The sequence below is a fragment of the Crocodylus siamensis genome, chromosome 2, assembly GCF_052110815.1.
Source record: "Crocodylus siamensis isolate JL-2025a chromosome 2, ASM5211081v1, whole genome shotgun sequence".
NCBI lineage: Eukaryota > Metazoa > Chordata > Crocodylia > Crocodylidae > Crocodylus > Crocodylus siamensis.
In genome coordinates, this window is record NC_143396.1 from 47,227,505 (window position 1) to 47,255,218 (window position 27,714).

At 44.2% G+C, this 27,714-nt stretch overlaps 1 protein-coding gene across 6 annotated transcripts in view; it reads left to right on the forward strand.

Moving 5' to 3' along the window:
- The window catches only part of KLF3 (KLF transcription factor 3), a 41,819-nt gene that overhangs the window by 6,249 nt on the left and 7,856 nt on the right, over nucleotides 1-27,714 (forward strand). For 2 of the 6 annotated variants that reach the window (XM_090035751.1, XM_090035752.1), the window contains exons 3-5: nucleotides 5,252-5,348; nucleotides 17,946-18,438; nucleotides 18,861-19,011. In XM_090035751.1, coding sequence (XP_089891877.1) covers nucleotides 5,292-5,348; nucleotides 17,946-18,438; nucleotides 18,861-19,011 — 701 coding nt within the window. In that variant the 5' untranslated portion in view covers nucleotides 5,252-5,291. Of the gene's footprint in view, nucleotides 1-729; nucleotides 1,056-5,251; nucleotides 5,349-8,533; nucleotides 8,735-10,548; nucleotides 10,736-17,945; nucleotides 18,439-18,860; nucleotides 19,012-27,714 lie in introns of those variants that run through there. The other 4 variants (XM_090035754.1, XM_090035753.1, XM_090035756.1 and 1 more) reach the window with 4 other exon arrangements.

Consider the following 27,714-nt stretch of genomic DNA (forward strand, 5'->3'; position numbering starts at 1 on the left):
CATTTTCTCAGTTAAAACTTCTTATTTTTGTGAGTATCCTTAGAGATGATTTGCTAGGATGGTTTCTCAGTTGGGTAAATATGGAGTTCCTATAAAAGTATACCCTTAATTTTTATTGAAATATTAAATAGTGTCCTCCTTTACTTCTGATAAATCAATATATCAAAATAGTTATAGACAAAGTGGCTTCTAATAATGGGAAATGTATATCTTTTGAAGCACTTTCTATAAAACTGTCAATAACTGATTTTTGTTAGTTTGTTGACACTTCTGAAAAATAGGGTGAGAAATAAGAGAAAAGACCTTCAGCTAAAAAAGTTAGTTGCAAAAAGTATTTTTTGATCCAGCAAAATAGTTTATTGACTGAAAATTTAACATTTTAAAATGAAACATCCTTTTAATTTAAAAAAAAATGGATATTAAAATGTAAAGCAAACACTTTACCTTTGGGGGGGTTCTTTTTGTTTTTTTGGATGAAAACAATTTAGTGGCATCTACACAATGTGTTTAAGTTGGCTCCTTTTTCGTGTGGAGGAAAGCTTCAACCAAACCTTCTGCCTAATCTTAACTTTCTTTTATCTTGGAGTTTTCTTGTCTGTTTTACCAGCTGTTACCAAATGCCACTACATATCCAATACAAAAAAAAAGGCAACCCATTGGTATTTTTTTTTCTTGTTATATAGCCAAATCTTTATAATTTTCCCACTATTGTTCCTTCTAGACCAACTGCTTCACTCTACTCCCCTCTATACTATCCTCTCTATGCTAAGTACAGACAGTGAAAAAGCCCAAGGCTGAACAGATTGAATCTTTGCAGGTTGGTCTAGGATGTGTAGATTGAACTGATAAGCAGGTGAACAGGAATTCATTTTGATTCCAGAAATGCAGCTACATGCCTGCAGTGGCTCAGGCCAGAAGCCAGGGGGTGCTAGAGCATGCCTCCTTGCTGGGTTTGAGCAGACAGCTGGTGCCCGGCCAAGCCTAACCTGCCCCACCCTCCTTGCAAGAGGGGGTTTGTGGGGGAGGTACAAAGCATCCTGGGATGCTGGGGGACTGTGAGTTAACTTGAAACTGGAGGGGTTCTGGGACAGAAACTCAGTAAATCAATTTAACCTAAATCAGTTAAGTCTGATAAATCTGGATGGATGTAGTACCAGTTTTAACCATTTTGAAAATGGTTTACATGCACTGAACTTCTGTTGTGTTATAGATCTAAAGTAGTTTCCAATCACTTAAACTGGTTTGTGCATAACTTTGGTCCCTACCCTAGGCCTTTACTCCTTTGTGTTTTCTATTGCATCTGGCTGATTCTAAGTGCTAATATACATACGAACTTTTTGGCTGCTGCTATTTTGGGAGCTAGTTCAGTAAAGCTCTTGCTTACTTCCCATTGAAATAAATGAAACTTGTGTATTTTGCTGACTGAGGATTTTGATGAGCAGCCAGTATTATCCATATAATATTTTCCGTTACCAAGTCTGGAGGGACTTTCTTTACACTTCCAAAGAATTTTCTTCTCAAATTGCTGTTCTTTGTTTAATTATCCTTAAAAGATCCACTGAAGAGTATTTCTCATGTAGGGTCACACAGATTTCAACCGGGGGGTCGTCTGGTAATATCACTTCTCTGTTATAGCAGGGGAAGTTTGGCTTGAGATATGGAGAAAGAAGTAGTTTCAGATCATCAGAATTAGTTCCAGAGAGGCAGAACTGCAAAGTATTGTTCAAACAAGTTGGCTCCTAAATACTTTGTTGCAGAAGCTGTCCCAGCCCCCACCATGCACTCATTGAAGTAGTAATTCTGTGTACATCATCAAATTATAACCTAATGCTTTACAGTCTCTGTACAAAGCCTGAGACTCACAACACCGTAAGTCGACAGTCTCACCTTCCCCAGGCACAAGGACTGACTAAACAAGCTTTGTATAGGTACTGTGCAAAGGTTAAAGGGCAGAATCTGTCTTCTTCACCCCCCACTTCTGCCCCCCAGTCCACAGGCCACAGAGGTCACACCACTGATGACTATTCCAGATATTTCACTGGAACACAAGCCAAAGCTTATGTATATCTCCATTGGGAGATTTCAAGTGTTTCTAAATCACCTTCTTGCATAGTAGTTTCATAGAGTGAAGTGGACCTTCTCCTTGAATATAGACATGCAGAACACACCTGCATAGCTGCTTTGTGCAGCCCTCCCCCAGGGTTGCAAAACAGCCATTGGTGCAGTGCATTCTGTGGCTGCTTTGCCCGTTGGCAAATCTTATCCAAAGTAAATAGTCTGTACAAATCCTTGTTGTCAGAATATGTGTTAAGTACCTTTAAGCTTTCATTTACTTTTATTCACATCTCTGAAATAACAAACCATCCCTGTCTAGAAGTTAAAAGTAATCTTGACAAGAAAATTAACTATTTCCATGGTAAGATTCCTTTCAGAAAGAAAGAATCACTGAAAATTGAATCACATGTAGCAGATTTTACTTTAATAAAGGACAAGGTCTTTCTTTTTCTTACTTGTTGTCTCTTCATTGGGATATGAAAATGTTGGGAGACTTTGCTTAGACCTTTGCACCTGTCCTTATTTGCATACAAAAATCAATTACTTCACTTGTCTTTCTGAAGTACAGGGTGTGAGCAGAATCTTATCAAGAGCCATGTCCTGTTTGGACAAGTTGGGCTGTCTTGGCAAAGATCCATAGGGTGGAGTGTATGGGAGGAGGCAGGAAAGTATAACTGGGTGGCTTGTTAGCAAAGAGAGCAAGAAAGGTGGAATGTTTGCCTACTGGATCACAGTTAATTATTTAGTTTCAGATTACATGTAGCTTAAACTCTTTTACCCACATAAAAAGTATTTTAATGCAAAAAACTCTAACTGTTTTGAGACAAAGGCTCTTCTTTGATTTGTAATTCACTTTATGTATGAATGATTGGATTTCTCCTCAAAGTGACTCAGATAGTTTGGAGGATACTTTAGTCTTCCAGAAATCCATCTTGCATCCTGGGAGTTTATCCAGCTGGTGTAAATTGACTCCGTTGGAGTTACACCAGTTTACATAAGGTGAAGGACAAGATTTATAACCCAAACCCATGGGGAAAAAAATGTTGTACATATTTTAATGATCTGCTTATAAAATCAGTTTATTCTTACCACCTAGCTGGAGGGGGACGGGAGAGGTATTCCTCTTAACTATAGTTTAAAAAAATCATTATAATACCCAATAAAGAAATACTGAATTTACAAATACATGATACAGCAATGAAATTTTAGCCTATTATTGTTAAATTACTCTAACGGAAAGAGATTAAAGAGAAAAACTTTTCACTTTTACTCTGTCCACTACACTTTCTATTATCAGTTTCATTCTAACTTGCCCATATCCATGTGCTGTGAAGCATGAGAATGTAACTTTCTTCAGCCATATAAAGTGTTTCACCCACTGACATCCAGTAACAGGTAGAAAATAAACAGCCCTGAAAAATGGAAATGCAGAACCACAACAGTGGCAGGAGACGTGGTGGAAGGAAAAATGGATGACTTGGAATGACTTTTACCTTGTATTTTTGCTTTAAAAAGGTTATTTGTTGTCATTTTAACTATATCATTTAAATTAAAAATGGAAAGTTTCTGGAAACTTTCTGAAAGCAACTCTTCTAAATTCCCCTAAATGAAGGCTGGCGTGCAGAAAAGGCTGGTTACATTGTGGAACATGCTTTTCCTTCTATTTTGTCAGATGTAGATATTTGAGGAAACTGACATATTTCTTTCATTTGATGGTAAGTAGGGAGATTTAGCATTAGAAAAGATGATATAAAATGTTCACAACCTGAAAAAAATCTCATTTAAATCACAGGAGAGAGAGACATAATTGTTTCTCCTTTTTTTTTTCTTCTTCTTTTCCAGAGGAACATATATAGCCAATCCAGATTATATCAAGTATGGCCACCTTTAAAATTGGACAAAAATGGCATTTTCTTTGAACTATTGTATCTGTTTCTTTTTTTTTTATTTGGTTTGATCAGGTCCTTCGGTGGATGATTTTATATTGATGCTTAAATTTACTCTTCAAAATTTTATTCACGGTACTTTGTTTTCTTCTGTCATTTAGGAACCCACACTTGAGTGGGTTTTTCATTAAATTACTAAACTTTCTTCTTTTATCCCTGAAATGGATGGAAAAAAATCATTCTTATATATCTAAAATAATTTTATTTAAGGTGTGCTCACTGATTTATCTATTGCATGCTTGCTCATTAGTGTGGAACAATTGGAATTTGGCAGTTTGAAGCATGCATACTTTTAACTCTTTAATTCATAAGACAGTTTTTCATCTACCATTAAAGCCTTTTAATTTGTTTAGTGAGCTTTAATCTTACAGTGAAAATGTCCTGATGTAACATGGTAGAATCCTAGTGTTATAGGTATCTAGCACCACCTACTGGAAGTAGTTGAATTTGTTAATGCTCCCACTCAGTGTAGAACATAAAGCTTGTCTGGGATGGTGAAGTGGTTTTCCATGTACTGTATGTCAACTTTAATACTTTGTCAGCCCTTGAGGCCAGGCTGGGCAAGATTTTGTATGTAGTCCTACGTAACATAATTCAGATGTATCTATGTATCCATATAAAATGTTCCAATAGAAACTTACTACTAGCACAGTTTTTAATATCGGTTATTTCCCAACTGGCTGTGGTGGATGTGTAATCTGTTCTCTTTTGGGAAGCAGCTGATGCATCAGTTGTGGTGTCTTATTGGCAGTATGTCTGCTGTGCTTTTCTAAACTAGCCTTGCTCTTAAGTTTCCTCCCTTTGTGTGGCTAGCTGTTGCAGCACCAGTATTTAGTCACCACCATCAGGACTACTGGCTGGAGACTATAGTTTATGCCTTGCATATTGTGGAATTAATAGGAAGCTTTTATAATAATAAAACTTAACCTTTCATTTTTATTTATATGTACATATATGGAACAAGTTTACTACTTTCTGACAAATAAGGCATGGAGGTATACCTGAACTTGTTCGGATGATTGGTGTGTAGAGCTTTACTGAAATTATAGTAACATTAGATGACACCACAAAATAATTATTTTGTAATAAAGCATTGGAGTATATAAAACTTACCTGTTTGGAAAAATGAAATCAAATAAATTTGATCTAACGGGAGGAGCGAGCTCCAAAAAAACCCAATTCTGGGTTGAGTCTAACCATTCCTACAACTTTCCAAAATGCTTCTTTTTTTTCCGCCCCCCCTTCTGTAGCCCAAGACAACAAAGGCATCAGAAGTTTTCCCTAAAAAACATGCTAATGTTTGACCCAGTCCCTATCAAGCAAGAAGCCATGGAACCTGTTTCAGTGGTAAGACTTTTAAGATACTATAAAATACCATGATTACCTTTTATGATTTGATCCCGCTGCCATTGAAATCAGTAGCAGAACTCCTGTGGATTTCACAGAGTATAGAATTGGACCACAGGCTCCTTATGAGAACTGTTAAGAAGCTGTTTGTTTATTACTCTTAGGCCATGTCTACACCTGTCTAGCTGGTGCAGGCACGTAAAAAGATGCAGATACCAATAAAATGGAATAATGTGTGACTTGTACACATAGCAGAAAAGTTAAAGTGGATCACCTAAAGCAGTAGTGTCCAAGCATTTCAGCACTGCACGCCAGATGAGCAGTGCAGGGCTGACCCACGGGCCAGATCAGGCTGTGTGTGCCACGATCAAGCCCAGCATCTGGAATCAGGCCCCCTGCACTAGGATTGAGCCCTGTGCCCCCCTTCTCCCTGGTTCAGACCCAGTACTGCCTCTGCCCAGCCCAGGGGACATTCACCACCCTGCACACCTGATCTAGCCCACAGGGCCACGTTATCCAGCTTGCAGGATTCCTCATTGATCCAGAAGTTTGCCAGCAGAGGAGTGGCAACCATTCCCCTATTGCCAAACTTTCAGACCTGTAGGGAGCCCCATGGGCCTGATGACATGATTCCGGGGGCTGAATCTGGTACATGGAACGTGAGATGAGCATCCCTAACCTAAAGGGTGGAATCAGTTATGCATAACTTGAAACATACCTTGCCCTCCTTGTGAATACTGCTGTTCAGTGGGAAAATGACATTAGATTGATATTCTCAAACCACAACAATAAAGGGCTGTTGTACCTACAAATAAATGGCTGTATCCACATACTAGCTAATTTCCCCATAGCTTCTTGAGAGACCTCACATAGATGAGCCCTTAGAAATATTAGGTCTGAAATACCCAGCTAACACTTGGCTACAGCTGAACTTGTACGTTAGTAGCATTATTTTCCTCTTTCTGAAGTCAGTGCCATCATTGTTGTTTGGATAGGTCAGAATGTCAATCTCATGTTTTTATTTCATGTTGCTATTTGAGCCTTACAGTAGAGCTGCATAAAAGAAGGTGGAAAAGAAAGCAAACACCTTGATATGTAAGCACCTAAGTTCCTGCTAGGCAGTTCTAGGGCAAGTGTGCTGCCATAGCCCGTTTGCTTCTGCGTACTCAAAAAATAGTCTTAATGGGAAGAGTTTCGCTGGAATATTGTATTTACAAGCTGGTAATGAGAGGCTTATTAAATTAGATCATTTCTGAATTTTAGCTTTTTCTGTTCCTGCCAACAGTGGTTATACAAGACTTAGGGTCATGTGGAGGCCTTAGAAACAAAGTTACCATGGTTATTGCTATTTGTAATATTTGGTAGAAAGTCTGAAAAACAGCTTTCTGTGGAAAGTTTGAAAAGAAGTGTGTTTGTTTATAATTAGTTTTAAATAGATAGGCAGCAAACTTTTCACAGAAAGCTGCTTTTCAAAGGCTTTCTAGCAAAAATATTACAAATATTACAGATTAGTAAAAACTGAATTAATTTTAAAAGTCCAGGTTGCCTTTTACCAAGTTGTTTACTTTGCATTCTTCTAACCAGTGGCAGGGAAATGACTGGTCTAGAAATGGGTTAATACATGACTTTGTGTTTCATCACAAAAATGATTCGTATCATAACAAAAATTAAAATGATTGTTATTTAGTCAGTGTCCTAATCTTCACTTGCTGCACATATATTAGTTCCTCTTAGCATAGAGGTGATTACAAAGTGTGTTCATCAGGTGCAGAATGATCATTGATGTAGCAACCCCCTCTCCCAGTAGTTATCATCAGAGTAGTGGCAAAAACGCACACAAAGAATTGCCTTACACATGTAAAATAACTTTCCTTAATATGCATCTGTATCCATCTCTATTCAAAATTTCTGTGATGATTTGAGATGACACATATAAGAACTGGCAAGAGATTAAAACCCTGCCTTAAATAAGCAGATGTTTCTGCAATACCCAGCAAGCACAATGGAAACATTAGCTTCTTGTGGTCTCTTAAGGAGGATTTAGTGACATTTTTTTCCCTAAAGATCCTACTGAGGACCCATCTCACAGGTGGGCAAAATATGCCCTGCGGTCTGAATCTGGCCCACCAATTGATTTGTACCTGGCCCAGGCTGCCCCTACGGCACTCCACATGGGGCCATGCCTTGCCTGCCCCCACCCTGGGCAGTCCACGCCACACTTCTGCCTGCAACAGCAGCACCCTGACCCTGGCCAGTGCACGCAGTTTCCCTGCAGGGTTGCTCTCGCTGCTGCTGCTGCTGCAGTTGTCCAGGTGCTGCTCAGTTTTTCCCAGCTCCAGCAGCTGCTCCTCCTCCTGACCCTGCTGCACCGCATCAGGCCGGTGTGGAGCTGCAGCTGGGTGGCTTCTGCCCCAGTGCACAGGGCTTCAGCTCCAGCTCCCACCTACTGTGCCCACCTGGCACAATGAGCAGCCGCCTGCAGGCAGCTGAGTGGGTAGAAGGTGGCTGGAGCTGGAGCCCCAAGCACTGAGGCAGGAGTTGTCTGGCTGTAGTTTTTCCCCCTTGCCTGGAGTAGTATAGCAGGGGCAGGAGGAAGAGGCAGGGAAGCCAAGCAGTACCCAGGTGGCTGCAGCAGCCCTGCTGGAAAGCTGTGCACGCAGGTCAGGGAGGTTTTTGGGGCTGGAACAGTGCTGTTGTTGGATGTGGACAGGAGCATGGTGCGGGCTGCCCCTAGTGGGGGAGCGCATGGGCTCAGCCCCATTCAGAGCGCTGCAGGGGCAGCTGCAGGCCAAAATAAGCTACTCAAAAGGAATGTAAATCGGGAGAAAAATATTTTTTTGAAACAGTTCAAATATGTTATTGTAGATGATTTGTTTTTTATCTGTAATTTGTTAAAATGATAAAGTGTTTCTAAGTATCAGGTTTTCCAATAGACCTTCATTGTAAATGAGTTTTTTCCCCAGTGCTGGAACAGGTAGATTCCTTTATCGTAGTGCCAGCACTCTGACTAGCCATCACAATCTTCTTTATTAAATATACATGTTTTTATTTATTTTTGCATAAAATGCAGTATCTAGGGAAGGAAGGAAGTTGGAGCCTGAATTCAAGTTCTTTCACAAGAAGATATAGAGTAGAAAATAAAATTTAGTGAGGTTCTCCTCACAGATTCCTCAATTCTTCCCCAGGGTAGGAACTGTGTTTACCTCAACCTCTGTGGACAGACTGGCCACTAGCCCCCAGGTCCTTGAGATCCTGGCTTCCCCAGCTGTTCCTGGTAGTGCAGCTCCCTTGGAGCCATCCCATCAAGGACTGCTTAGCAGACAGCTGCTCTGGAATCATCTTTAAAGGGAAAGAGATTTCTGTGTGAAGAGACCATAGCAAGAAAGGTAACATGGCTGTTAATATGTTAACTTTTTTGGCCATCTTTCTGGGGATTGGTAAAGGAACTGCTACTGACTGGGTTTTCAGAGGTTTTGAGCACACCTCTGGCTTCGTAAGAAGCTGACAGCAAAGAGATCTTTTGAATGAGGCATTATGACCACTAAATCTATTGTTTAACAGCACCATAAGAAGTCAAACAAAAGAAAGGTCTTAAAATAATGAGTAAGCAGTAAAAAGTAAAATTGTGTGAACATACACTATATATCATATGTAAAAAAGTTGTACAAAAATACCATTTGTTTATGACTTTAACATCAAGGGGTGGGGGACAGAACAAATTACAGTGTTAACATCACAGACAAGATTCAGGGCGTATGGTTTAAAGGATTAGCTATGCTTCTCAGATGGTTGAAGTCCACACCCAAAGCATTTTGTCCTTCTGCCATTGGCCCCTGCAGTTTATGGAACTAAATTATTATGGATATCTTATGATATAAATGGTCCTATAAACATTTTTTTTATAAGAGAGGTAGTTAGTGTCATCTCATTCCCAATTAAGTAAATACCTGTTATAAGCAAATGCCTGAACAAGTATAGTGACAGTTTATTTACAGAATTTGTTGGGTTTTTCCCTATAGTATGTACTTTCTTTGGGAGTTGAAGTAAACAGTATTTCTGCAGCATTTACTTCACAGCTTTTTAAAATCAAATCATAAGAGAAGTAGGGCTGGAAGGGACCTCCAAAATCATTTAGTCCAGCCCCCTGTCTGAGGCAGGATGATCCCTATCCAAACCATCGCATACAAATGATAATCTAAACTGTACATAAATGTCCTATGTGCTCACTCCTGCCCTCAACACCTGCATCTCTGAGCCAGGAGTTAAGTGCTATTATAAATAAACTGTTATTGAAATCAAGTGTCTCCAAATTCAGGAGTTACGGAGGGGTGCTGAGGCCAAAAATGTTCTGTGGCTTAATATGTAAGAATCACAAACCAATTATAATTTCCTAGTATAATCACCATCTTAAAGCAACAGATTTCTAACTTTTTAACCATCAATTATTTTAGTCTGCAATCATGACAAATCTGCACCATAAAAATATGTCCTGTTGTATGTGCATATTACCAATGATCTAGGAATATCCTTTTATTTCCACTTTTAAAAAAATTAAAGCAAATGGTTTACAAGCCCTTTCTCTCTAATTCCCACATGAAAATACATTAAACTGAAGTTATAGTTCAGAGTAAGAACAGTATAAGGATGCTGTAATACTTATTTGGGAGATAATTACAAACCCAGGAAATTCTGAGTTAGTTATAGAAATACACCTAACAATCTTAGCTATTTTATATAATAGTTATTATTAATTCATAAATATTTGTTGACCTTTATTAAAAATTATTTGTGAAAGTTTCCTCTGCTACCTAGCTACAAGATGCCTCCAGTTGTTATATAACTAATGTACTACCTGTTATACTGTACTGAAAACAATCCTTTTTATCATTCTCATTATCCTTTTTATGCCTTCAGTTAGACAACACCTGTGAATAAGGCGGCAGCCCTCCCCCCCCGCCCTTTGAAAATCAATGATTTGTTAGGCCTTAAAGTTTAATCCAGTGGATTTTGTAGTTGCGAATTTTGATATCATACTTCAGAATCTATAAACATGTAAAACAAGTTGCTTCACTACATGTTTTTTAAATGAAACAAAATTATAGTAGATTAGCACTTCACTATGTTTCCATGCATAAGTAGTAGTATCTGGGTGGGAATTTGTGTGTCTTTGACATACTTGGCCAGCTTTTATTTTTGACAGATTGTCAAGTGGAGGAGTGTTCCAAGTATGCTGTCCTTAGGCAAGGATTTTTTAAGGTGCTGTCTTTTACTGGACCCTCATGAGATGTGGACAATGTATAGGAGATACCTCAAGCCACTAAAAAAGTACCTTCAGCGCTGCGTGCAGAAGATCTGTTGAATCCAATGGGAAGATAGACATACCAAAGGTAGCATCCTTTTGCAAGCAAACAACCCAAGTATCAAGTGGGCTGGCCACATCATCCAGATGTCCAACTCTAGACTCGCAAAGAAAGTTTTATTCTCCCAGCTCAGTCAAGGTGTACACTCAAGCGGAAGGCATAGAAAGCACTTCAAAGAGGTCCTTGAGGCCACCTTGAAAAAAAATGCATCATTTACATTAACTCATGGGAGACTCTTCATTCAGGGCAGTCCTAGGTGACAAAGTGCCTGCTGCAAGGGTTTTCGGTACTTGGAAACCTCACGACCACAGCAGGAAATGGAAAAGAAGGAGCTGCCAAAACAGCATGTCATGGACTGAATCAAGAATCTGGAGCCACCCACCCCACACATGCACCTGAGTTGCAATAGAACCTTTTGATCCCAGATTGAAGATTGCTGACAAAGCCAAACTCACAGATAACAGTCACTCTCAGCTGCGAGGGATGCTAATCATGATTTATTGGACCAACTATATAATTGGGATAAAGTTAAACAAGCTTTCAAATGCAAGAATTTTTTCTCGGGTTTCTGGTCACAGGAACCAGGCACCACATAGCAGAGGGGAGGGACCAATAGAAATTCTCAGGTGTAGCAGACACAGCTAGCAGAGGAAAAGAAGCTGATTACTGGGAAATCAAGACCTATCAAAAGGGAGGAGGGTCTTTCTCACCTTTTCCTGTGTGGAAAGAATTCAGCAGTTGAGTAAAATATAAAGTGCCATGAAACTGATATCAGTGTTTAGTCCTTGGACAGTGTTTAGTCACCAGCTTGTGATATTTTGTTCCCAAGTTCACCTTTTTAAGGTGTTGGATGGATTTCCCTTGAGCACAAGAGTAGTGAAGTCAGAAAGGGAGTGGTTGTTCTGTGAGAAACGTGCTCGTAATAATGTGTGTATGTCTCTGTCCTTTTTGTATATTTTTTTTGTGGAAGTTCATTCTGGTGCATAGTTTAGTTTCACCCACTTAGTTGCGATGAGAGCACTTGGTGCACTGGAATACCAGGTATATCACATTTTGCAAAAGGCATGTGTGTTTTATGGACAGTGTTGATAGTGGTGGCAGTGGAGATGTGCTGACAGGTTAAGTGTTTCTGGCAAGTCCGTGTCCTTTCCACTTGATGTCTGTTGGGTAGGTTTGCCCAGCTCATCGTCATAAGCAAGGTTAGGGCGTTGTTTGAAAGCCAGAAGCAAAGGGGCTGTGAATATTTCCCTCAAGGTCTGAACTTTGTCCGGTATAAGCTGTAGTTCAGCAATTCTTCTGATTTGTTCCAGTGTGGGGTAGTAAGTGATGACCAGGTGTGTGCCGTCACAGGTGGTTTCCAATTTGTATTATATCAGTTACTGAAAGATATTTGGATAGCTGTTTCAAATGTATGGTCTACTGGAGTGTCCTTGTTGCATAAAGGCAGATTTTAGGTTGGTCAGGTGGGCATTACAAGTGTTCTCAGAGCAAATGTGGTGGTATCTGAGGGCTGGGCTGTAAATAATAGCCTTTTTGGTGCATTTGGGATGACCGCTGGTCTTGTAGAAATAGGTATGGTAGCCGGTGAGTTGTCTGTATACATTGGTTTGTAGGGTGCCATCCTTTGGGTGAGCATATGTGCCTTTTTAGCTGGAGCAGTCCCAGATTTTGGAGGCTGGTTCTGGCCAGTTGTTGGGAATTATAATGGGTATCCTGGAAACAGGGGCATGGGGCACAGTCTGGCCGGGAGTTGCAGCAATGTGGAGCACCTTGCAGGCTGGCAGGCAGGCACTGCTGCCTGCCCAGCATGCTGCCCTGCCCCTGTTGACTTGAGAGCATGTGGGGAGAGATGGGTAGTGTCCCAGATTTCCATATGGTCAGCCTAGCCATCCTGGATATGGATTGTGGTATCTAGAAAGTTCATGCTAGTGTAGGAGTATTCCAAAGAAAGTTTGATTGAGGGGATGATAGTTGTTAAACTTATGGTGAAAGCCAGTAAATGAGTCCAGATGTTCAGTCCAGATAACAGAAATATTATCTGTACAATGTAGGCTTAATGGTGCAGTTGTCTAAAAACATTTGCTTCAGGTGGCTCATGAAGGGGTTGGTATATTGAGGGGTACACGGCTGTGCCTTTAATTTGTTAGAATTAAAGTGTTAGAAGTGAAGTTATGGGTGAGAGATGAAATGGATGATTTGTACAACCCATTGTTGCAAATCTGAATCCACTCCAGGCTTCCAAAAGCATTTCAAGCAGGCAGTTGTGCCTTCTTGGTGTGGGATGTTAGTGTACGAGCTCATGACATCCAGGATGATTGCAAGTATGACCTTCTCAGGGAGGTGGCTGATATTCAGGAAATCTGTGGTATCTTGTAAAAAACATTGTATTTGAGTGACAAGCGGTTTCAGGTAGTTTCTATGAATCCTGATAGCTTTTTGAGTGATGATATCCATCACAGTTGAATATGATGGGTCTGCAAGGGTTACTTTGTTTGTGGATCTTTGGGAGCATATAGACAGTTCTTGGGTGAGAGAATGAGGGATAAGTGGAAGTCATTTTCCTGAACTTGGCATGGGAAGGATTTGATATTTTCTAGTTCCAAAATGAATTCTGATGTGGTGTCCTCCCTAAGTTCTTTATAGTGTTTGGTATTAGAGTTGTCTGTCAGCTTCACTGATGTAGTCTTGACAAGATATCTATAGCTCCATCCTTGTCCATTTGTTTGATTACTACTTCATTTTTCAATCTTGGGACTATGGTGGCTCTTCTATCTGAGGGAGAGAAGTTGTTGCAGTCCTAGATTTGTTAAGAATTTCACTGTTAGCTTTTCTTCCTGAAACAGTCAGTGTAGGAGCCTGCGTCTTCTGATTCTCCACATATTAGTATCTTGTCCCTCTCTCCCCTGGCCCCATCTCTCCAATGCAGCCTCTACTCCCCTGCCTGTCCCTATCCCTCCCTTGCCCTTGCTTTATGCTGCAGCCTGGGGTATTGAGCATGGCCCCAGCCTGGCCCCATAACGACATTGTACAGCCTATACACCTGCTATAGAGGGGAGCAGAGGCTGAAGAGGAAGCAGGGAGCAAGGGGCAGGGAGGAGGGGGAAAGCAGAGGCTGCAGGTGGCAGCAGGGCAGGCACAAATGGGGGCCTCCCCCCTTTCTGCCCCCCCTTGCAATGGTGGGAAGGATAAATTAAAGACAACACTCCAATAATTAGGAGGATACATGGAAGATCATAACAAATTTAAAAAATTTTCATGTATTGGACCTTATTATTGGAGGGTCACCTTATATTTGTCCCTGTCCATTGCTACAGCAGGGAAATCAGTGGCAGGGGGGCAAGCAGTGGGGAGGTAAGCAGGCAGGCTGACCACAGCCCTTTGCCCCACCCTTGTGCCTGCCCCACTACTTGCCTTCCCATCCACCTGCTCCCCCTTCTCCCCTCCCAAGCACTTTGTCCCCTTTGTTACCAATCCCTTCCCACACCACTGGGGGCCTTGCGCTGGGTCCCACACCACCCTATGCCCCTGCACCAGGTCCCACATTGCTCCGTGCCTTAAGTGGATTCCTGCTGCTGCTACTTCTAACTGCAGGTACTGCATTTTTACTTGATTCTAAGATGAGGCTTTGTTTTCCCATTGTTGAATGGGGGAGCCTCATCTTGTAATTGAGTACATATGGTATTTATTTTCTTGTTTAATTAACAGCATACATGCTGTCCCAATGCCTCATTTGTGTAGAAATGACTTGGTGTGTTACTGTGTAATTGTTTTATGTATATCACCTGGTATGAAAAGTACTTCACATTTCTTCTTTTGTGTACTACTTTAGATTACACAATTTTTCCTAATAAGTTTTTTAAAAAAAAAAGTGTGTTCCCTACTTCTTTCTGTAATTCAGACAGAAACATGGCACATAAAACCTCAGAGTAAAGGAAAGCTTAGAAAAATAAGACAACCTCTCCAGACTGGCACACAAATAGCTGACTTAAGTGAAATCTGTGCCAGCTTAGTTACAACAATGCAAACCTTTTATTCAAAGCAATTCAAGAGATCAGGAGCAAGTTTGAATTCCTAATAAAGCTACTTTTAAAAATATAATTGTTATTTCTGTCGCACTGGGTATGTGGCTCTTTTGGGGGTGAAGGGGCAGAAGACTTAATTTTCTAAATTTACTTCATCTTTTATAAGCATTTTTTGCACTATTGTTTTAATAGTTTGATGTTTTCCAATGAGAGAAGCAAAAATGCTTTAATGGGCTGGGTTTTAGCCAAAACTGTTACGTTCTTTAACACAGGCTCCTACTTAACAACAACAACAACACCAACAACAAAATTTAAATCACAGATTTAATATGGATGGTCTTCTCCATTTTTTCCGTTCCAGTATTACAATACTTATATGTTGTCAACCTCAGAGTAATACAATTTTTAAATACTGCAAGGCATGTAGAACCCTAGTTCTGTGAAAACCCATGGAGACTGGAATACAATGGGACTACTCATGTGAATTAAACTAGTCACATTCACAAATGTTTGCAGCTTCAGAATCAAAGTGTCTGAACATGAGATCCTCTTACTTGAACAAAAAGTGTACCAGGAATTCTAATGTTCCTTCACCAAAGCTGGCACATACTTTACAAAATGAATAAATGTTCAGATGAGAGGCAGAGCATGCAGTTTTTCTGCCGTGGGAGGTGGTGGCACCTGGGCCCACAGCAGCAGCTACCAATCTTGTTGCCCACCCTTAAGTTGGTGCCCAGGACTAGTACCCTATTCACTCACCCCTCATTACACTGCTGCTTCAGATTAGTGACCTTGTGATAAGTCTTTCTGGGTTACAAATAAACTGATACCTAGTTGTACTATTGGACACTTCTACAGAATAGTAAAGCCAACTAGACTTTGTACTGTAGGCCAATAACTGAAGTTTAACACAAGCACTTAATACAGTTTATGTATTCAGTGTTTGAATTCCAGCCTCCACCCAGGTCTTAATCAGATTTAGTAGATGCTAAGTACTGTTAAATATTAAACTCCATCAATATGTGGTGGCCTTGATCATTTAGAATTATAATAAATAACATTACTGCCGTATCTAGCAGTGCTTATACTTTCATACAGTTCACGAGCAGTTCTGGATAAGCTGGTCACAATACAGGTTTCCCTCAATTTATGCAGTACATGCGTTCCTGGAGAATGCCGCATAAATTGAATTCGCGTAAAGCGAACCCACTTTATAATGTAAGAAATAGGGATAAGTTCCAGTGTCGGCTGCTCCTGGGGCTGCTACAGCACAGGCTGGGGTGAGTGTGGACAAGCAGAGCCCTGGGTGGTGTGAGGCATGGCACTTACCCCAGCCCCAGCTGCAGCGGCCCCAGGAGCTGCAAGCACTAGCTGCCTGTAGCCACTAAGCTGCACCATTCCCCAAACCCCCAGGGCTCTCCCTATCCCCACTGGCCCCACCTCCTGCTGCAGCTGTCCCAGGAGCAGCTGATGCCAGCTCCCTGTAGTAGCTGGGCTGCACCATGCTTTGGTTGAGACAGCTGGCACTGGCAGCTCCCGAGGCCATTGCAGCTGGGGCTGGAGTAAGTGGAGATAGGCAGGGCCCTGGGGGGTTCAGGGTATGGTGCAGCCCAGTGGCAGTAGGCAGCTGGTGCCAGCAACTCCCAGGCCTCTGCAGCCAGGGCTGGGATAAGTGCTGTACCCCGCAGCACCTGAGGCTCCACTTCTCTGCACTCACCCCAGCCCGTGCTGGAGCGGGCCTGGGAGCTGCCAACACCAGCTGCCTGGACCAGGGCACGATGCACAGGGAACTGGCATCAGCCACTCCTGGGACAGCTGCAGCAAGAGCTGGGGTGAGTGGGGACAGGCAGAGCCCCAGAGCCTCAGGGCAGCGGGAAAGCATGGCTGCAAAGTGAGACCTTATACACCCAAGGAAAATATACGCAAATATATTTCATAAAGATGCTGAAATCAAAGTAATATTTTAAAAAAGTAGAATGTATAAACTATACTATGTACATTTCCTGTCTTAGAACATTTTATAGGCTTCTAAAAGTAATTATCTATTAAAGCAGTGGCTTTTATCCATCTTAGACTTGAGGCACCCTTAGGAAAATGCCAGCCTTCAGCTTTCACTCATTTCTTTGATTATGGAAAAATAATAGAACAATTCTTCTGTTGCAAAGAACTTGGAAAGACCATAGCAGGTTTTTGACATGGTATATTCCAATTTGAAATACCAGAGTTTATCTTGTGAATCTCATACAGATGTTTGCACACCAAATGCTGCATGGTACCTGTAACAACCTTAAAAGGATCTGAAGGCATCCCAGAGTACTATGGTGCTCTGTATTAATTTAATTTGTTTTTAAATGTTTTTTATGACAGGAGTGGTTTAAAATAGGACCCCACAGGTTATTTATTATTCAAGAACATGTTTTCCTTCAGTGTGAAAGGCATTATTAAAGTCTAATTTTCAAATAGAATGAGCATCATGAATTCTTATTAACAATCAGGAAATACTCATTAAGTATATCAGAGGATCAAACCTTTTGTCCCTTTTACAAGATTACATACCTTTCCAAAATAGTAAGTTAGTTGCATTTCCCTCCTAATCTTCTCAAGAAAAAACACTTGAAATGTATTTGTTGAACTCTAACTTCTTACATTGACTGCTTCTGAACTTGCTTATAGGATTCAGTTGTAAAGTATTTTGTTTAGAATAGACTTTGGTTTTAGTGAAGAGGGATAGTAAGTGCTTTCCAATTATAGGCATAACTGACTGAGGTTTAGAACTGCTAGAATCTAGTTCCAGCTTAATTGTGTTCTTATTTAACCTCAGGGTGCCTCAGTTTATGCATCTCTGTAGCAATCTAGCATAATCCTACTTTCCTTATCTTGTTTATAACGCAGAATGGATGAAAGTTTACTACATGTTTGTAAAGCACTTTTTCTTAGATAAAACGTCTTAATAATTAAATAAATCTGGAGGATCTATATACTGCACTTTCTTTTCTTTTGTTGCATGCTGATTACTGATTTCCAGACGATTAGAGAATCAGACTTGAATTGCTCTCCCTCTAACAAAAAAAGGATTACATGAATGTAGTATGCCTTTGCCTTTTTTATTATTAGTTTGCCTCACTTGACCAGCCATCAGTAATTTTAGCGCTAGAATTTTTTAGAACGTATGGTTTCTGTTTTAATTCTCCTCTTCTCCCTCCTTGTTTCTCCAGTCATACCCATCCAATTACATGGATCAAATTAAGCCAAACAAATACAGCGTCATTTATTCTACACCAAATATGTTGCACAATAAATTCTATTCAACCCCAGAAGGACTATCTAATGGAATCCAGATGGAGCCAGTAGATCTAACAATGAACAAACGAAGCTCACCACCTTCAGCTGAAAGTTCTCCTTCCCCACTAAAATTTCAGACTGTACACAGAAGAGCTTCACCTGGACTAACTCTGTCCTCACCCAGCCCACCTATGAAAAAATACACACCACCACCTCCTGGAGTACAGCCATTTCCCTTACCATTAACAATCCCTCCAGTTATGGCGGCTCTTTCACACCATGGACTTAGAAGCCCTGGAATACTCCCAGTTATACAGCCACTTGTGGTCCAGCCTGTTCCCTTCATGTATACTCCTCATCTCCAACAACCTCTAATGATGCCTACGGTTCTTGCTGATGAATTGGAGAATCCAAGTAGTGTACCAGGTAGGTGGTGCTGCTGTTTTGTTTCTCTTTTATGTCAAATAATTGTATATCCAAGTATTATTTTGGGTAAGTGATTTTCATTTTAGGAAATGAAAAATCAGGACAGTAATTCTTATGCTAAAACATGAAGTATTTGCTATGCAAATTCTGGTTAGACTTTATGGGTTAGATTCTGCACTTATTTATACCCATATATATCTGTTGATCCTAAAAGAGGCAATCCAGATTACACCTAGTCAAGATAAGAGATTTGTGTTGAATTCAAATTCATCAGGAGGCAGACCAAAAACTAGAAGTCTTGTTTTAATGAGAGTTGTATACAAGACTTGAGCTGGTCAATTTTTACATTTTCAGATCTAGATGTTGCCTATATCATTTAACTTGTATAGCTCTTTACATACTTGATTTTTCTTTTTTTCTAGTGCCTGTAATTGAATCTTATGAAAAACCTCTATTAAAGAAAACTATTAAAGTAGAACCAGGAACCGAATCACCTAGGACTGACTTCTATCCTGAACAAATGTCACCTCCATTGATGACTTCACTGTCTCCTCCCCAAGTAATGTTGCAAGAGTGAGTAATTAATGATAGTCCAAAACTACCTATTTTCAGCTGAAGAATAAAATATAACAACATTTTTTAACTATATATGTGTATCCTTTGAAGGAAAAGCCAGTGTGCTTTGAAGCACCCAATAAAAATATCATAAACATAGGTTGCAGTTGGTAACTGAATTAAGTTTTTGTGTTTAGGTTCCCTCCTCACTCCCACCATGATGTGAGATGTAATCTCACCTTTGTTTTTGGCAATAGAGTTATCAGCATGTTCACAACATACACAGGAACTATACAAATCTGCTTTACTTGTAACTTTAGGAATTCACTATACATTGGTCCTAGTCCTATAAACCACGGTAAATAGAACCCTTGGTGCATATCAGTGTAGTTCTCCAGGTGAAATTTTGTGGAATTGATCGTATAATTTGAACAGGTACTAGACGGTGGTAACCTGAAAGTATATCAGCAGATCATAATTACGTCTATATTTAGATTGTCAAAATGAGATCTATTTAAAAAGATTTTGGCAACCTTTTCTTAGAGGAGGATTAACAATTCTATTGTTTGTTCCTAGCTCTTGATATGGGGGAGAACCTGTGAGAATACAGATGTGCTTTCCCACCCCCAACAAATTCCAATCAGACGTACTAAATTGTATTAAAAATCACCATTTTCGTTCTCCCATGTTCCTCAGGAAATTTTTGGCAGCCTGCTAAAATCCCTGAACATTCTAAAAGTCTGGCCCATACTTCTGCCAAAGCAGCAGCAGACACTCTGGTGGGAATGCCTGGGAGCCATCAGAGCAGCTGTAGCAGGAATTGGAGAAGACTGCTAATGGCACATGGCCCCAAAATCTCATCCCCCTCCCAGGAGCACCATATGGAACAGAAGCACCAATCCCGGGTGAGAGAAAGTGATCCAAGTCAGATTCCTACAGTAAATCCCTGAATCCAGCAGCCTAGGGTCACCAGAAACAGTTTGACATCTACACATGTCACCAGCAGGCCTTTCACCTCACTGAGATAGCAGCCTTCTCTTGATGTCTCCTAAGATAATAACTAGTGGTAGGCATCACAGTTTTGGGGTTAATTACTCCATTGCTCTTCCTGGCCTCCTTAAGGGCACCCATATAATGACTACTAGACATGACCCTTCTTGGTATGGGGATAAACATTCCTCTCCCTATAGACAGGAGCTTTAGGTTGCATTCCCCTGTGATCATCTCTGCAGGTCTGAGTTTGGTTGTGCACCGACTGCTCCAATATCTCTCAGGGACAGTAATCAAGTCAGCTGGTGGCCAGCCAGCTTTCACAAAGCCAGGTACTGTTCAGTTAGACAAAACCATTAAAGAGAAAATGTATCATAGAGCTGTATATAGATGACAAGCACATTTACCCAGGTACCTACCTATCTTATATGTTGGGACTGAGACCTGGCGGGTACAATACTCAAGTTTTTGTCCCTTTGTATCTGATCTGCATGTATAAAAAGAGCTGATTATTTAAACAGCTTCCTCCTTTGTTGTCCGGATCTGTGAAACCTAAACAAAATAAATGCTGTTTCCCCACCATGGCTGATACTTCCACAGACTTGTCACAACTGTATTAGTGAATTGAACTGATTACCCATATGGACTGCAGTTTAGACAGGAAACAGTCACTGGACCAGGAACACAACTATTCATATAGCACTTAAACAAATGTTACATTAATCTTTGAATGTTCAGTGCTTCCAGAGCATCGCAAGTGCCACACATGTTCTTTGAACTGGTACTAAACAGTGGTAAAAGCTGAGCTGAAAAGCTGAGCTACAGTGTTTAAAGGAGTGGTCGCCAACCTTTTTGGGTGGGAGATTAATTCAAAAAGTGAAGTCAAGATTTACCCCCAGCCCCGCTGGGCAGTCTGTGGGAAGGAGTGGGTGGGGGTGGGCAGATTGAGGCAGAAGGAGAAAAAATTATTTGGGGGCATGTTCCCCCAGCAGGTAGGTCTGTGGGGAAAGGACCATGGTGGGGGCAGGGCAGATGGAGGCCTTAGTTGTGAGAGATGGATTGGGGCACAGGCAGGAGCAGAGGCTGGGGGGAGTGGGCCTAGTCAGGCTGGGTAGTGGGACAAGCGGAGGCCTGGGGGGCATGTGCCCCGTTCCCTCCCTCACCACTGGGGCCTCAATCTGCCCTGCCCCCCCCTTCGCCCCACCAGCGGCGAGTGAGGGAGTGAAGCACAGGCAGGTCCTGCACAGCTGGGGCAGGTGCAGGACAGAGCCCCAAGTGGCTCATTTAGGGGGCAGGGGGCCTGCAGCCCAGGAGGGCATGGGAGGTGTGTGCATTTGGATCTGCACACGGGGCAGGATGGACTGGGGCATTGCCAGGCTTTTCCCAGTGCAGCTCTTGAGCCAGACAGTGGCACTGGGAGCAGGGCTATGGGGAGGGCTGCAGGTACCTGAAAATTTGCTTTAGCCCTGCCCCACCCACTCCCAGCACTGCCGCTGCAACAGGAAGAGCCTGGTGCTGCCCCAGCCTTGCCCACATGCAGATCTGGGGGCACGTGTCTCCTGTGCCTTCTTGGGCTGCATGCCCCCCCCTCTTTGCACCCCCTGGGCGAGCTGCTCATGGCTCCATCCCACGCCCACCCCAGCTGCACAGCATCGGCCCCTGCTCCACTCCTCCCTTTACCACTGCGCATTCATCCCACCCCACCCCTGCTGCAGCCCCCAGAAGCCCACAGCCAGTCTGCCTTGTGGCCCTACTGTTGCCCTGCATGTGTGGGGGCTAAGCCCTGTTGGCCTCCCTTCTTTTGCCACCTATGCCCTTGTGTGCCCTGCCACAGGGTGAGTGGGGCCCCAGCCAAGCTGGTCCGGCGGAGAGTCAGAGCCCAGGTGGCTCATCCAGGCACACAGAGGAAGGGGGGCTCCTGCCACTGTATGTACCCTGGCAGGACCCTGGGGCTGTTCCTGTCTCCCCCCACCAGAGAGAGGACTTCAACTAAGGAGGGGGAGGAGGGAGGCAGGGGAGGACCACAGGCAATCACCCCAGTGCTCAAGGCTGGGCCAGGCCAGCTCCTTCTGAGTCCATGCAATCAGGAACCATGTGGTGCCTGGAGTGCTGTGGTGAGGGGCAGGTAAGCGTGAAAGTGGCAGTAGGCAGCAGGGAAGTGGCAGCAAGTAGGTGAGCAGACACAGGAGTGCAGCAGCAGCTGGGTGGGAGCACACGGACTGTGCCAGTGTCCTGGGGTCAGGACTGGTGGGGCCCGGAGCAGGGTGACAGGAGCACTGGGCCCTATCTGGCAGGGCTCTGTGGAGCCAGGCCAGGCTGCGCCAGCAGGGAGACTGGGGATCCAGCCTGGCTCCATAGAGCCCCTGCCAGCCCATGCCCATGCTCCTGCCACCGTGCTCTGGGCCCTGCCAGCAGTGGCCCTGGGACATTGGTACAGGTCCTGCACTCCCACCCCACTATCACTGGGCTCCTGCGTGCCCACTTGCTGCCACTCCCCCCTGCACCTGGCTGCCATTTTCCCGCATTACTGTTGGTCACTCCCACACCAGATGGCTCCCAGCTGCACGGCTGGACTGTGGGAGTATGGGACCCTCACTGGTACCCCAGGGCAGGAGAGTGGGAGGTATGCACATGTCCCTGCAAGGAGGGAGGGAGAGGGAGAGAGATGTAGAGCAATGAGGGAGAGACTGCGTGTGTGCGGGGTGGGAGGGACCCCCGATGCACTGCCACATACACAGACCCCCACATTCCCTCATCCAACCCAGCCACCCTCCCACATAGCTCCCCACAAATCCCATATCCACACCCACACCTATCCACCGCCCCCACAGACCCACACCTTCCCCACATACCCACAATGCCCCACAAATCTATACCCACCAACCCCACAACACACAATTTTAAGCTATTGTGCAATCACCTCTGTGTACACTACACAAACACTTGTAAATCGGGACAAAAATATTTTTTTTAATCCAGTTAACGAATGTTGTAGATGTTTGATTTTTAGAATGTAATTTGGTATTTTTCTGGTTCTAAGCTGGCAAAACCCCTTGCTGAAATGAGTACTTCCAGAGACAAGGGGGGCAACTTCTGGTGGCAAATTTCAGAGATTATAGGGTGGGACTTCTGGTCACAAGGTGGCAACCAGGGGGCAGGGCACCTGTCAAGGGGTGGGGCTACCCATTAAACCTTCAACAGCTTGCCAAAACTCAGTAAGCAGTCCTCCAGCTAAAATAATTGCTCACCCCTGTGCTACAGCTTTCTAATCTGAGTGTGATGCAGACCCAGTTAATCAAGTCTGCTCTGAAGCATTCTAATTAGAATGCATCAGAACACATGTTTAGATACCCAAAGAGAGTAAATTAAGATGAACCAGGAAAGTGTAGGTTGAGCATTTTCTAATTTATAGAATCTGTTTTGCAACCTGACATTATTTATAACATTAATTTGTATTCAGTGTGTGTGAAAGTTGTGGATATTTTACAGTGAGCTTTAGTGGGCTGAATAGTTTAGCTATATCGTCTGCATAAGTTCTTCCTAAATTAAACATCAGACAGATGTAAATAGAACAAATATAACATGTATCCTTGACTTCATTTTCTTGTTTATGTGAGTTAAAAGTTTGACTTATGCTACCATCATAGTGTGGGAGTGGGGACAATGGGATGGTTTTAAAAATAATCATGACATGATTTTTGAAATATAAACATATGAATGTCTTTCTGAAAGAGAAATATTGGGCAGCAAGGCTGCCCGGATACACTGTAGTTATAGCGTGTTGGAGCAGACTTGATTAATTGAGTCTGCTGGAGTTCAAGCTTTAGTTAAAAGGTAGTTCAACGAGCTTTAGTTAAAGCCACCCCACTGCCATTTTTAAGCACAGAGACCCTGATACACAAGATGCTCCAGATGCTTTAGAGTGGCTCTCGTGGCTCCCACCTTCAAACAAGAGAGGAAGGAGGACCTGGGGAACTATAGGCCAGTTAGTCTTACCTAGATCCTAGGTAAGCTTTTTGAGAAAATTATTCTGGCACATGTCCACGAGGGGCCAGCTGGGGAGATTATGCTTAGGGGCAACCAACATGGGTTCATTAGAGGCAGGTCCTGTCAGACCAACCTGGTGGCCTTCTACAACCAGGTCACCAAATCCTTAGATAAAGGGGTAGCAGTGAACATAGTCTTTCTGGAATTTCGGAAGGCCTTTGACACTGTCTCTCACCCTGTTCTTATTAAAAAACTGGGGGACTGTGATGTCGACACCTACACAGTCAATTGGGTTGCCAACTGGCTGGAGGGCCACACCCAGAGAGTGGTGGTGGATGGGTCATTTTCGACCTGGAAGGATGTGGGCAGTGGGGTCCCCCAGGACTTTGTCCTTGGTCCCGCATTGTTCAACATCTTCATCAGTGACTTGGACGAGGGGATGAAAAGCACCCTGTTCAAATTTGCTGATGACACTAAGATGAGGGGGGATGTGGGCATGCTAGAAGGGAGGAATAGGCTGCAATCGGACCTAGACAGGTTACGGGGTGGGCAGACGAGAATAGGATGGGATTCAGCACTGACAAGTGCCAGGTGCTGCACCTGAGGAGGAAGAACCAGCACCATACCTACAGGCTGGGGAACTCCCTTCTCGTCAGTGCAGAGGCAGAAAAGGACCTTGGAGTCATCATTGACTCCAAGATGAACATGGGCTGGCAGTGTGGGGATGCATTCAGGACGGCCAACCGCATCTTGTCATCCGTCCACAGATGCATCTCAGGCAGGTCCAAGGAGGTGATCCTCCCCCTCTATGCGGCACTGGTCAGGCTGCAGCTGAAGTACTGCATCCAATTCTGGGCGCCGCACTTCAAGAGGGATGTGGACAACATGGAGAGGGTCCAGAAGAGGGCCACTTGCATGATCAGGGGGCAGCAGGGCAGGCCCTATGAGGTGAGGCTAAGGGACCTGAACCTGTTCAGCCTCCACAAGAGAAGGCTGAGGGGAGAACTAGTGGCCATTTACAAACTAGTTAGAGGGGACCAGCAGGCATTGGGGGAGTCCCTGTTCTCCTGAGCACTACCAGGAGTGACTAGAAATAATGGTCACAAGCTGGCAGAGGGTAAATTCAGGTTAGACATCAGGAGGTGCTACTTCACTGTCAGGGCGGCTAGGATCTGGAACCAACTTCCAAGAGAAGTGGTGCTGGCTCCTACCCTGGGGGTCCTTAAGACAAGGCTTGACAGTCACCTTCCTGGGGTCGTTGACCCCAGTACTCTTTTCTGCCATGGCAGGGGGTCGGACTTGATGATCTGCTCAGGTCCCTTCCGACCCTACTAACCATGAAACTATGAATGAGGAGTCAGATTTTTCACTCAATCAGCCATTTTTTAAGCTGTCTGCAGCCAAGCACTTGGGTTTGGTCACAGCTATAAAGAGTTGCTGTCTGTGGCCAGATCAGGAGAAAATTTTCACTTCTGTGACAGGTCAGCTCCCAAACTACTGCACCTGGCATCACAGTTTGGGAAGGAAGTAAGCAGCCAATAGTTGAGAGAACAGGTTAGGGACTATTTGTAAAAACAGGACATAGAGAAGTCCATGGGGCCAGATGCGATGCACCCAAGGGTGATGAGGGACTTGGTTGATGTGATTGCAGAGCCATTGGCCATCATCTTTGAAAACTCGTGGTGATCAGGAGAGGTCCCAGATGATTGGAAAAAGCCAAACATAGTGCCTATATTTAAGAAAAGAAAAAAATAATGGATCCAGGGAACTATAGATCAGTCAGCCTCACCTTAGTCCCTGGAAGAATCATGGAGAAGATCCTCAAGGAATCCATTTCTAAGCACTTGTAGGAGAAGGTGGTTAGGAACCGTCAGCATGGATACACCAAGGGCAAGTCATGCATGACCAACCTGATTGCCTTCTAGGATGAGATGGCTAGCTCTGGATTCAGGAAGATCAGTGGAATGTGATATACCTTGCACTCAGGACAAAAAAATCCCATGCACCAGTATAGGCTGGGGGCTGACTGGCTGGGCAGCAGCTCTGCAGAGAAGGGGTTACAAGGTAAAGGAAAGCCATTATTCCCCTTTATTCAGCACTGGTGAGGCCACATCTGGAGTACTTTGTTCAGTTTTGGGTCCCCCGCACTACAGAACAGATGTGGATAAATTGGAGAGAGTCCAGCTGAGGGCAGCAAAAATTGTTCAGGGGCTGGGGGACATGACTTCTGAGGGAACTGGGCTTATCATCTAGAGAAGAGAAGACTGAGAGGGGATTTAATAGCAACCTTCAACTACCTGAAGGGGCGTTCATAAGAAGATGGAGTTAGACCAGTGGTTGTCAACCAGGGATATGCATATCCCTAGGGGTACTTAAAAGATTAATAGGGGGTACACAGAACTCTGCGTGCATGCATGCAGCCACAGCGCAGCATGCAGGGCGCCAGGAGCACAGCTCAGCCACATGGAGAGCAGCCAGGTCCAGCTGGTAAGTTTGTTGTGGGGGGCTGCAATAGGGATTGCCAGGATGGGGCAGCTCCCATCGCTATGTGAACCCCGGGAGGGGAATGGGGGCATGTGCCCCTGGATCTGTGCATGGGACAGGGTAGGCTGGGCCTGGGGTACCAGGCTCTTCCTGGCAGGGGCTGAGCCAGGCTGCACTTGGAGTGGGTGGTGGTGGTGCTGGGAAGGTGATGGGGGCGCTACCGTGAATTTTGGGGTGACTGAAGCCCGCCCAGTAACCCCGCTCCCATAGGCCCCCCAGTGAGGAAGGGAGTGGGGCTGGAGCAGGAGCAGGGGCAGGCGCTGCCCAGCCAAGGCAGAACAGGGGGGGTAACAGCTCCCACTGCTGCACCGCACCCTGGGAGGGCACGGAGGACACGTGCCCCCGAATCAGCATGTGGGGCAGGGTGGGCTGCAGGCCACTGGTCCCAGTGTGGGTGTTGGACCAGGCTGCACTGGGATCAGGGTTTTGGGGGAGGGTGGGTCTATGACAAATTTTGGGGTGGCTGCAGCCCCTCCTGTAGTCCCCTCTCATCACCGCTGCCACCTGCCCCAAGCACAACCTGGCCCAGCCCCCACCAGGAACAGCCAGGCGTTGCCCTGGTCTGCAGCCCGCCCCACTCCATGAGAACTATGCCCTGTGCCTTCCTGGGGTGCAAGCAGTTGATGGGAGCTGCCACCCCCTGCACCCCCCCAGACAAGCCACTCATGGCTGTGTCCCATGCTCCACCCCAATTGGGCAGCACCAGCACCTGCCCCTGCCCCAGCCCCACTCCCTCCCTTAGCACAGGGGCCTAAGGGAGCGGGGCCATGGGGGGGGCTGCAGCCACCCCAAAATTTGCCTTAGCCCCCAATCCCCTTCCTAGTGCTGCTGCTGCCCACCCCAAGCACAGCCTGGTCCAGCCCCCTGCCAGGAAGAGCCCATCACCCCAACCTGCAGCAGCAGCTCTTCCAACCCCCATGCCCCAGATCTGGGGGCACATACCCACCATGCCCTCCCAGGTTGCATGTAGCAGCAGGAGCCACCCCACTTTACATGGCTCAGTCCTGCATCCTGCCCTGGCTGAGCAGCCCCTGGCCCTGCCCCATCCTGCTCCCTCCCCCACTGCTGGGGCCTTGATCTGTCCCAGCTCACCCCACACAGATCTTGGGGCACATGTCCCTCCCAAGGTGTGCGCAGCAGCAGGAACCGCCCCGCCTCCTCAGCCCCCCCACTCCAATGCTCAGCAGCTCTGTCACACGC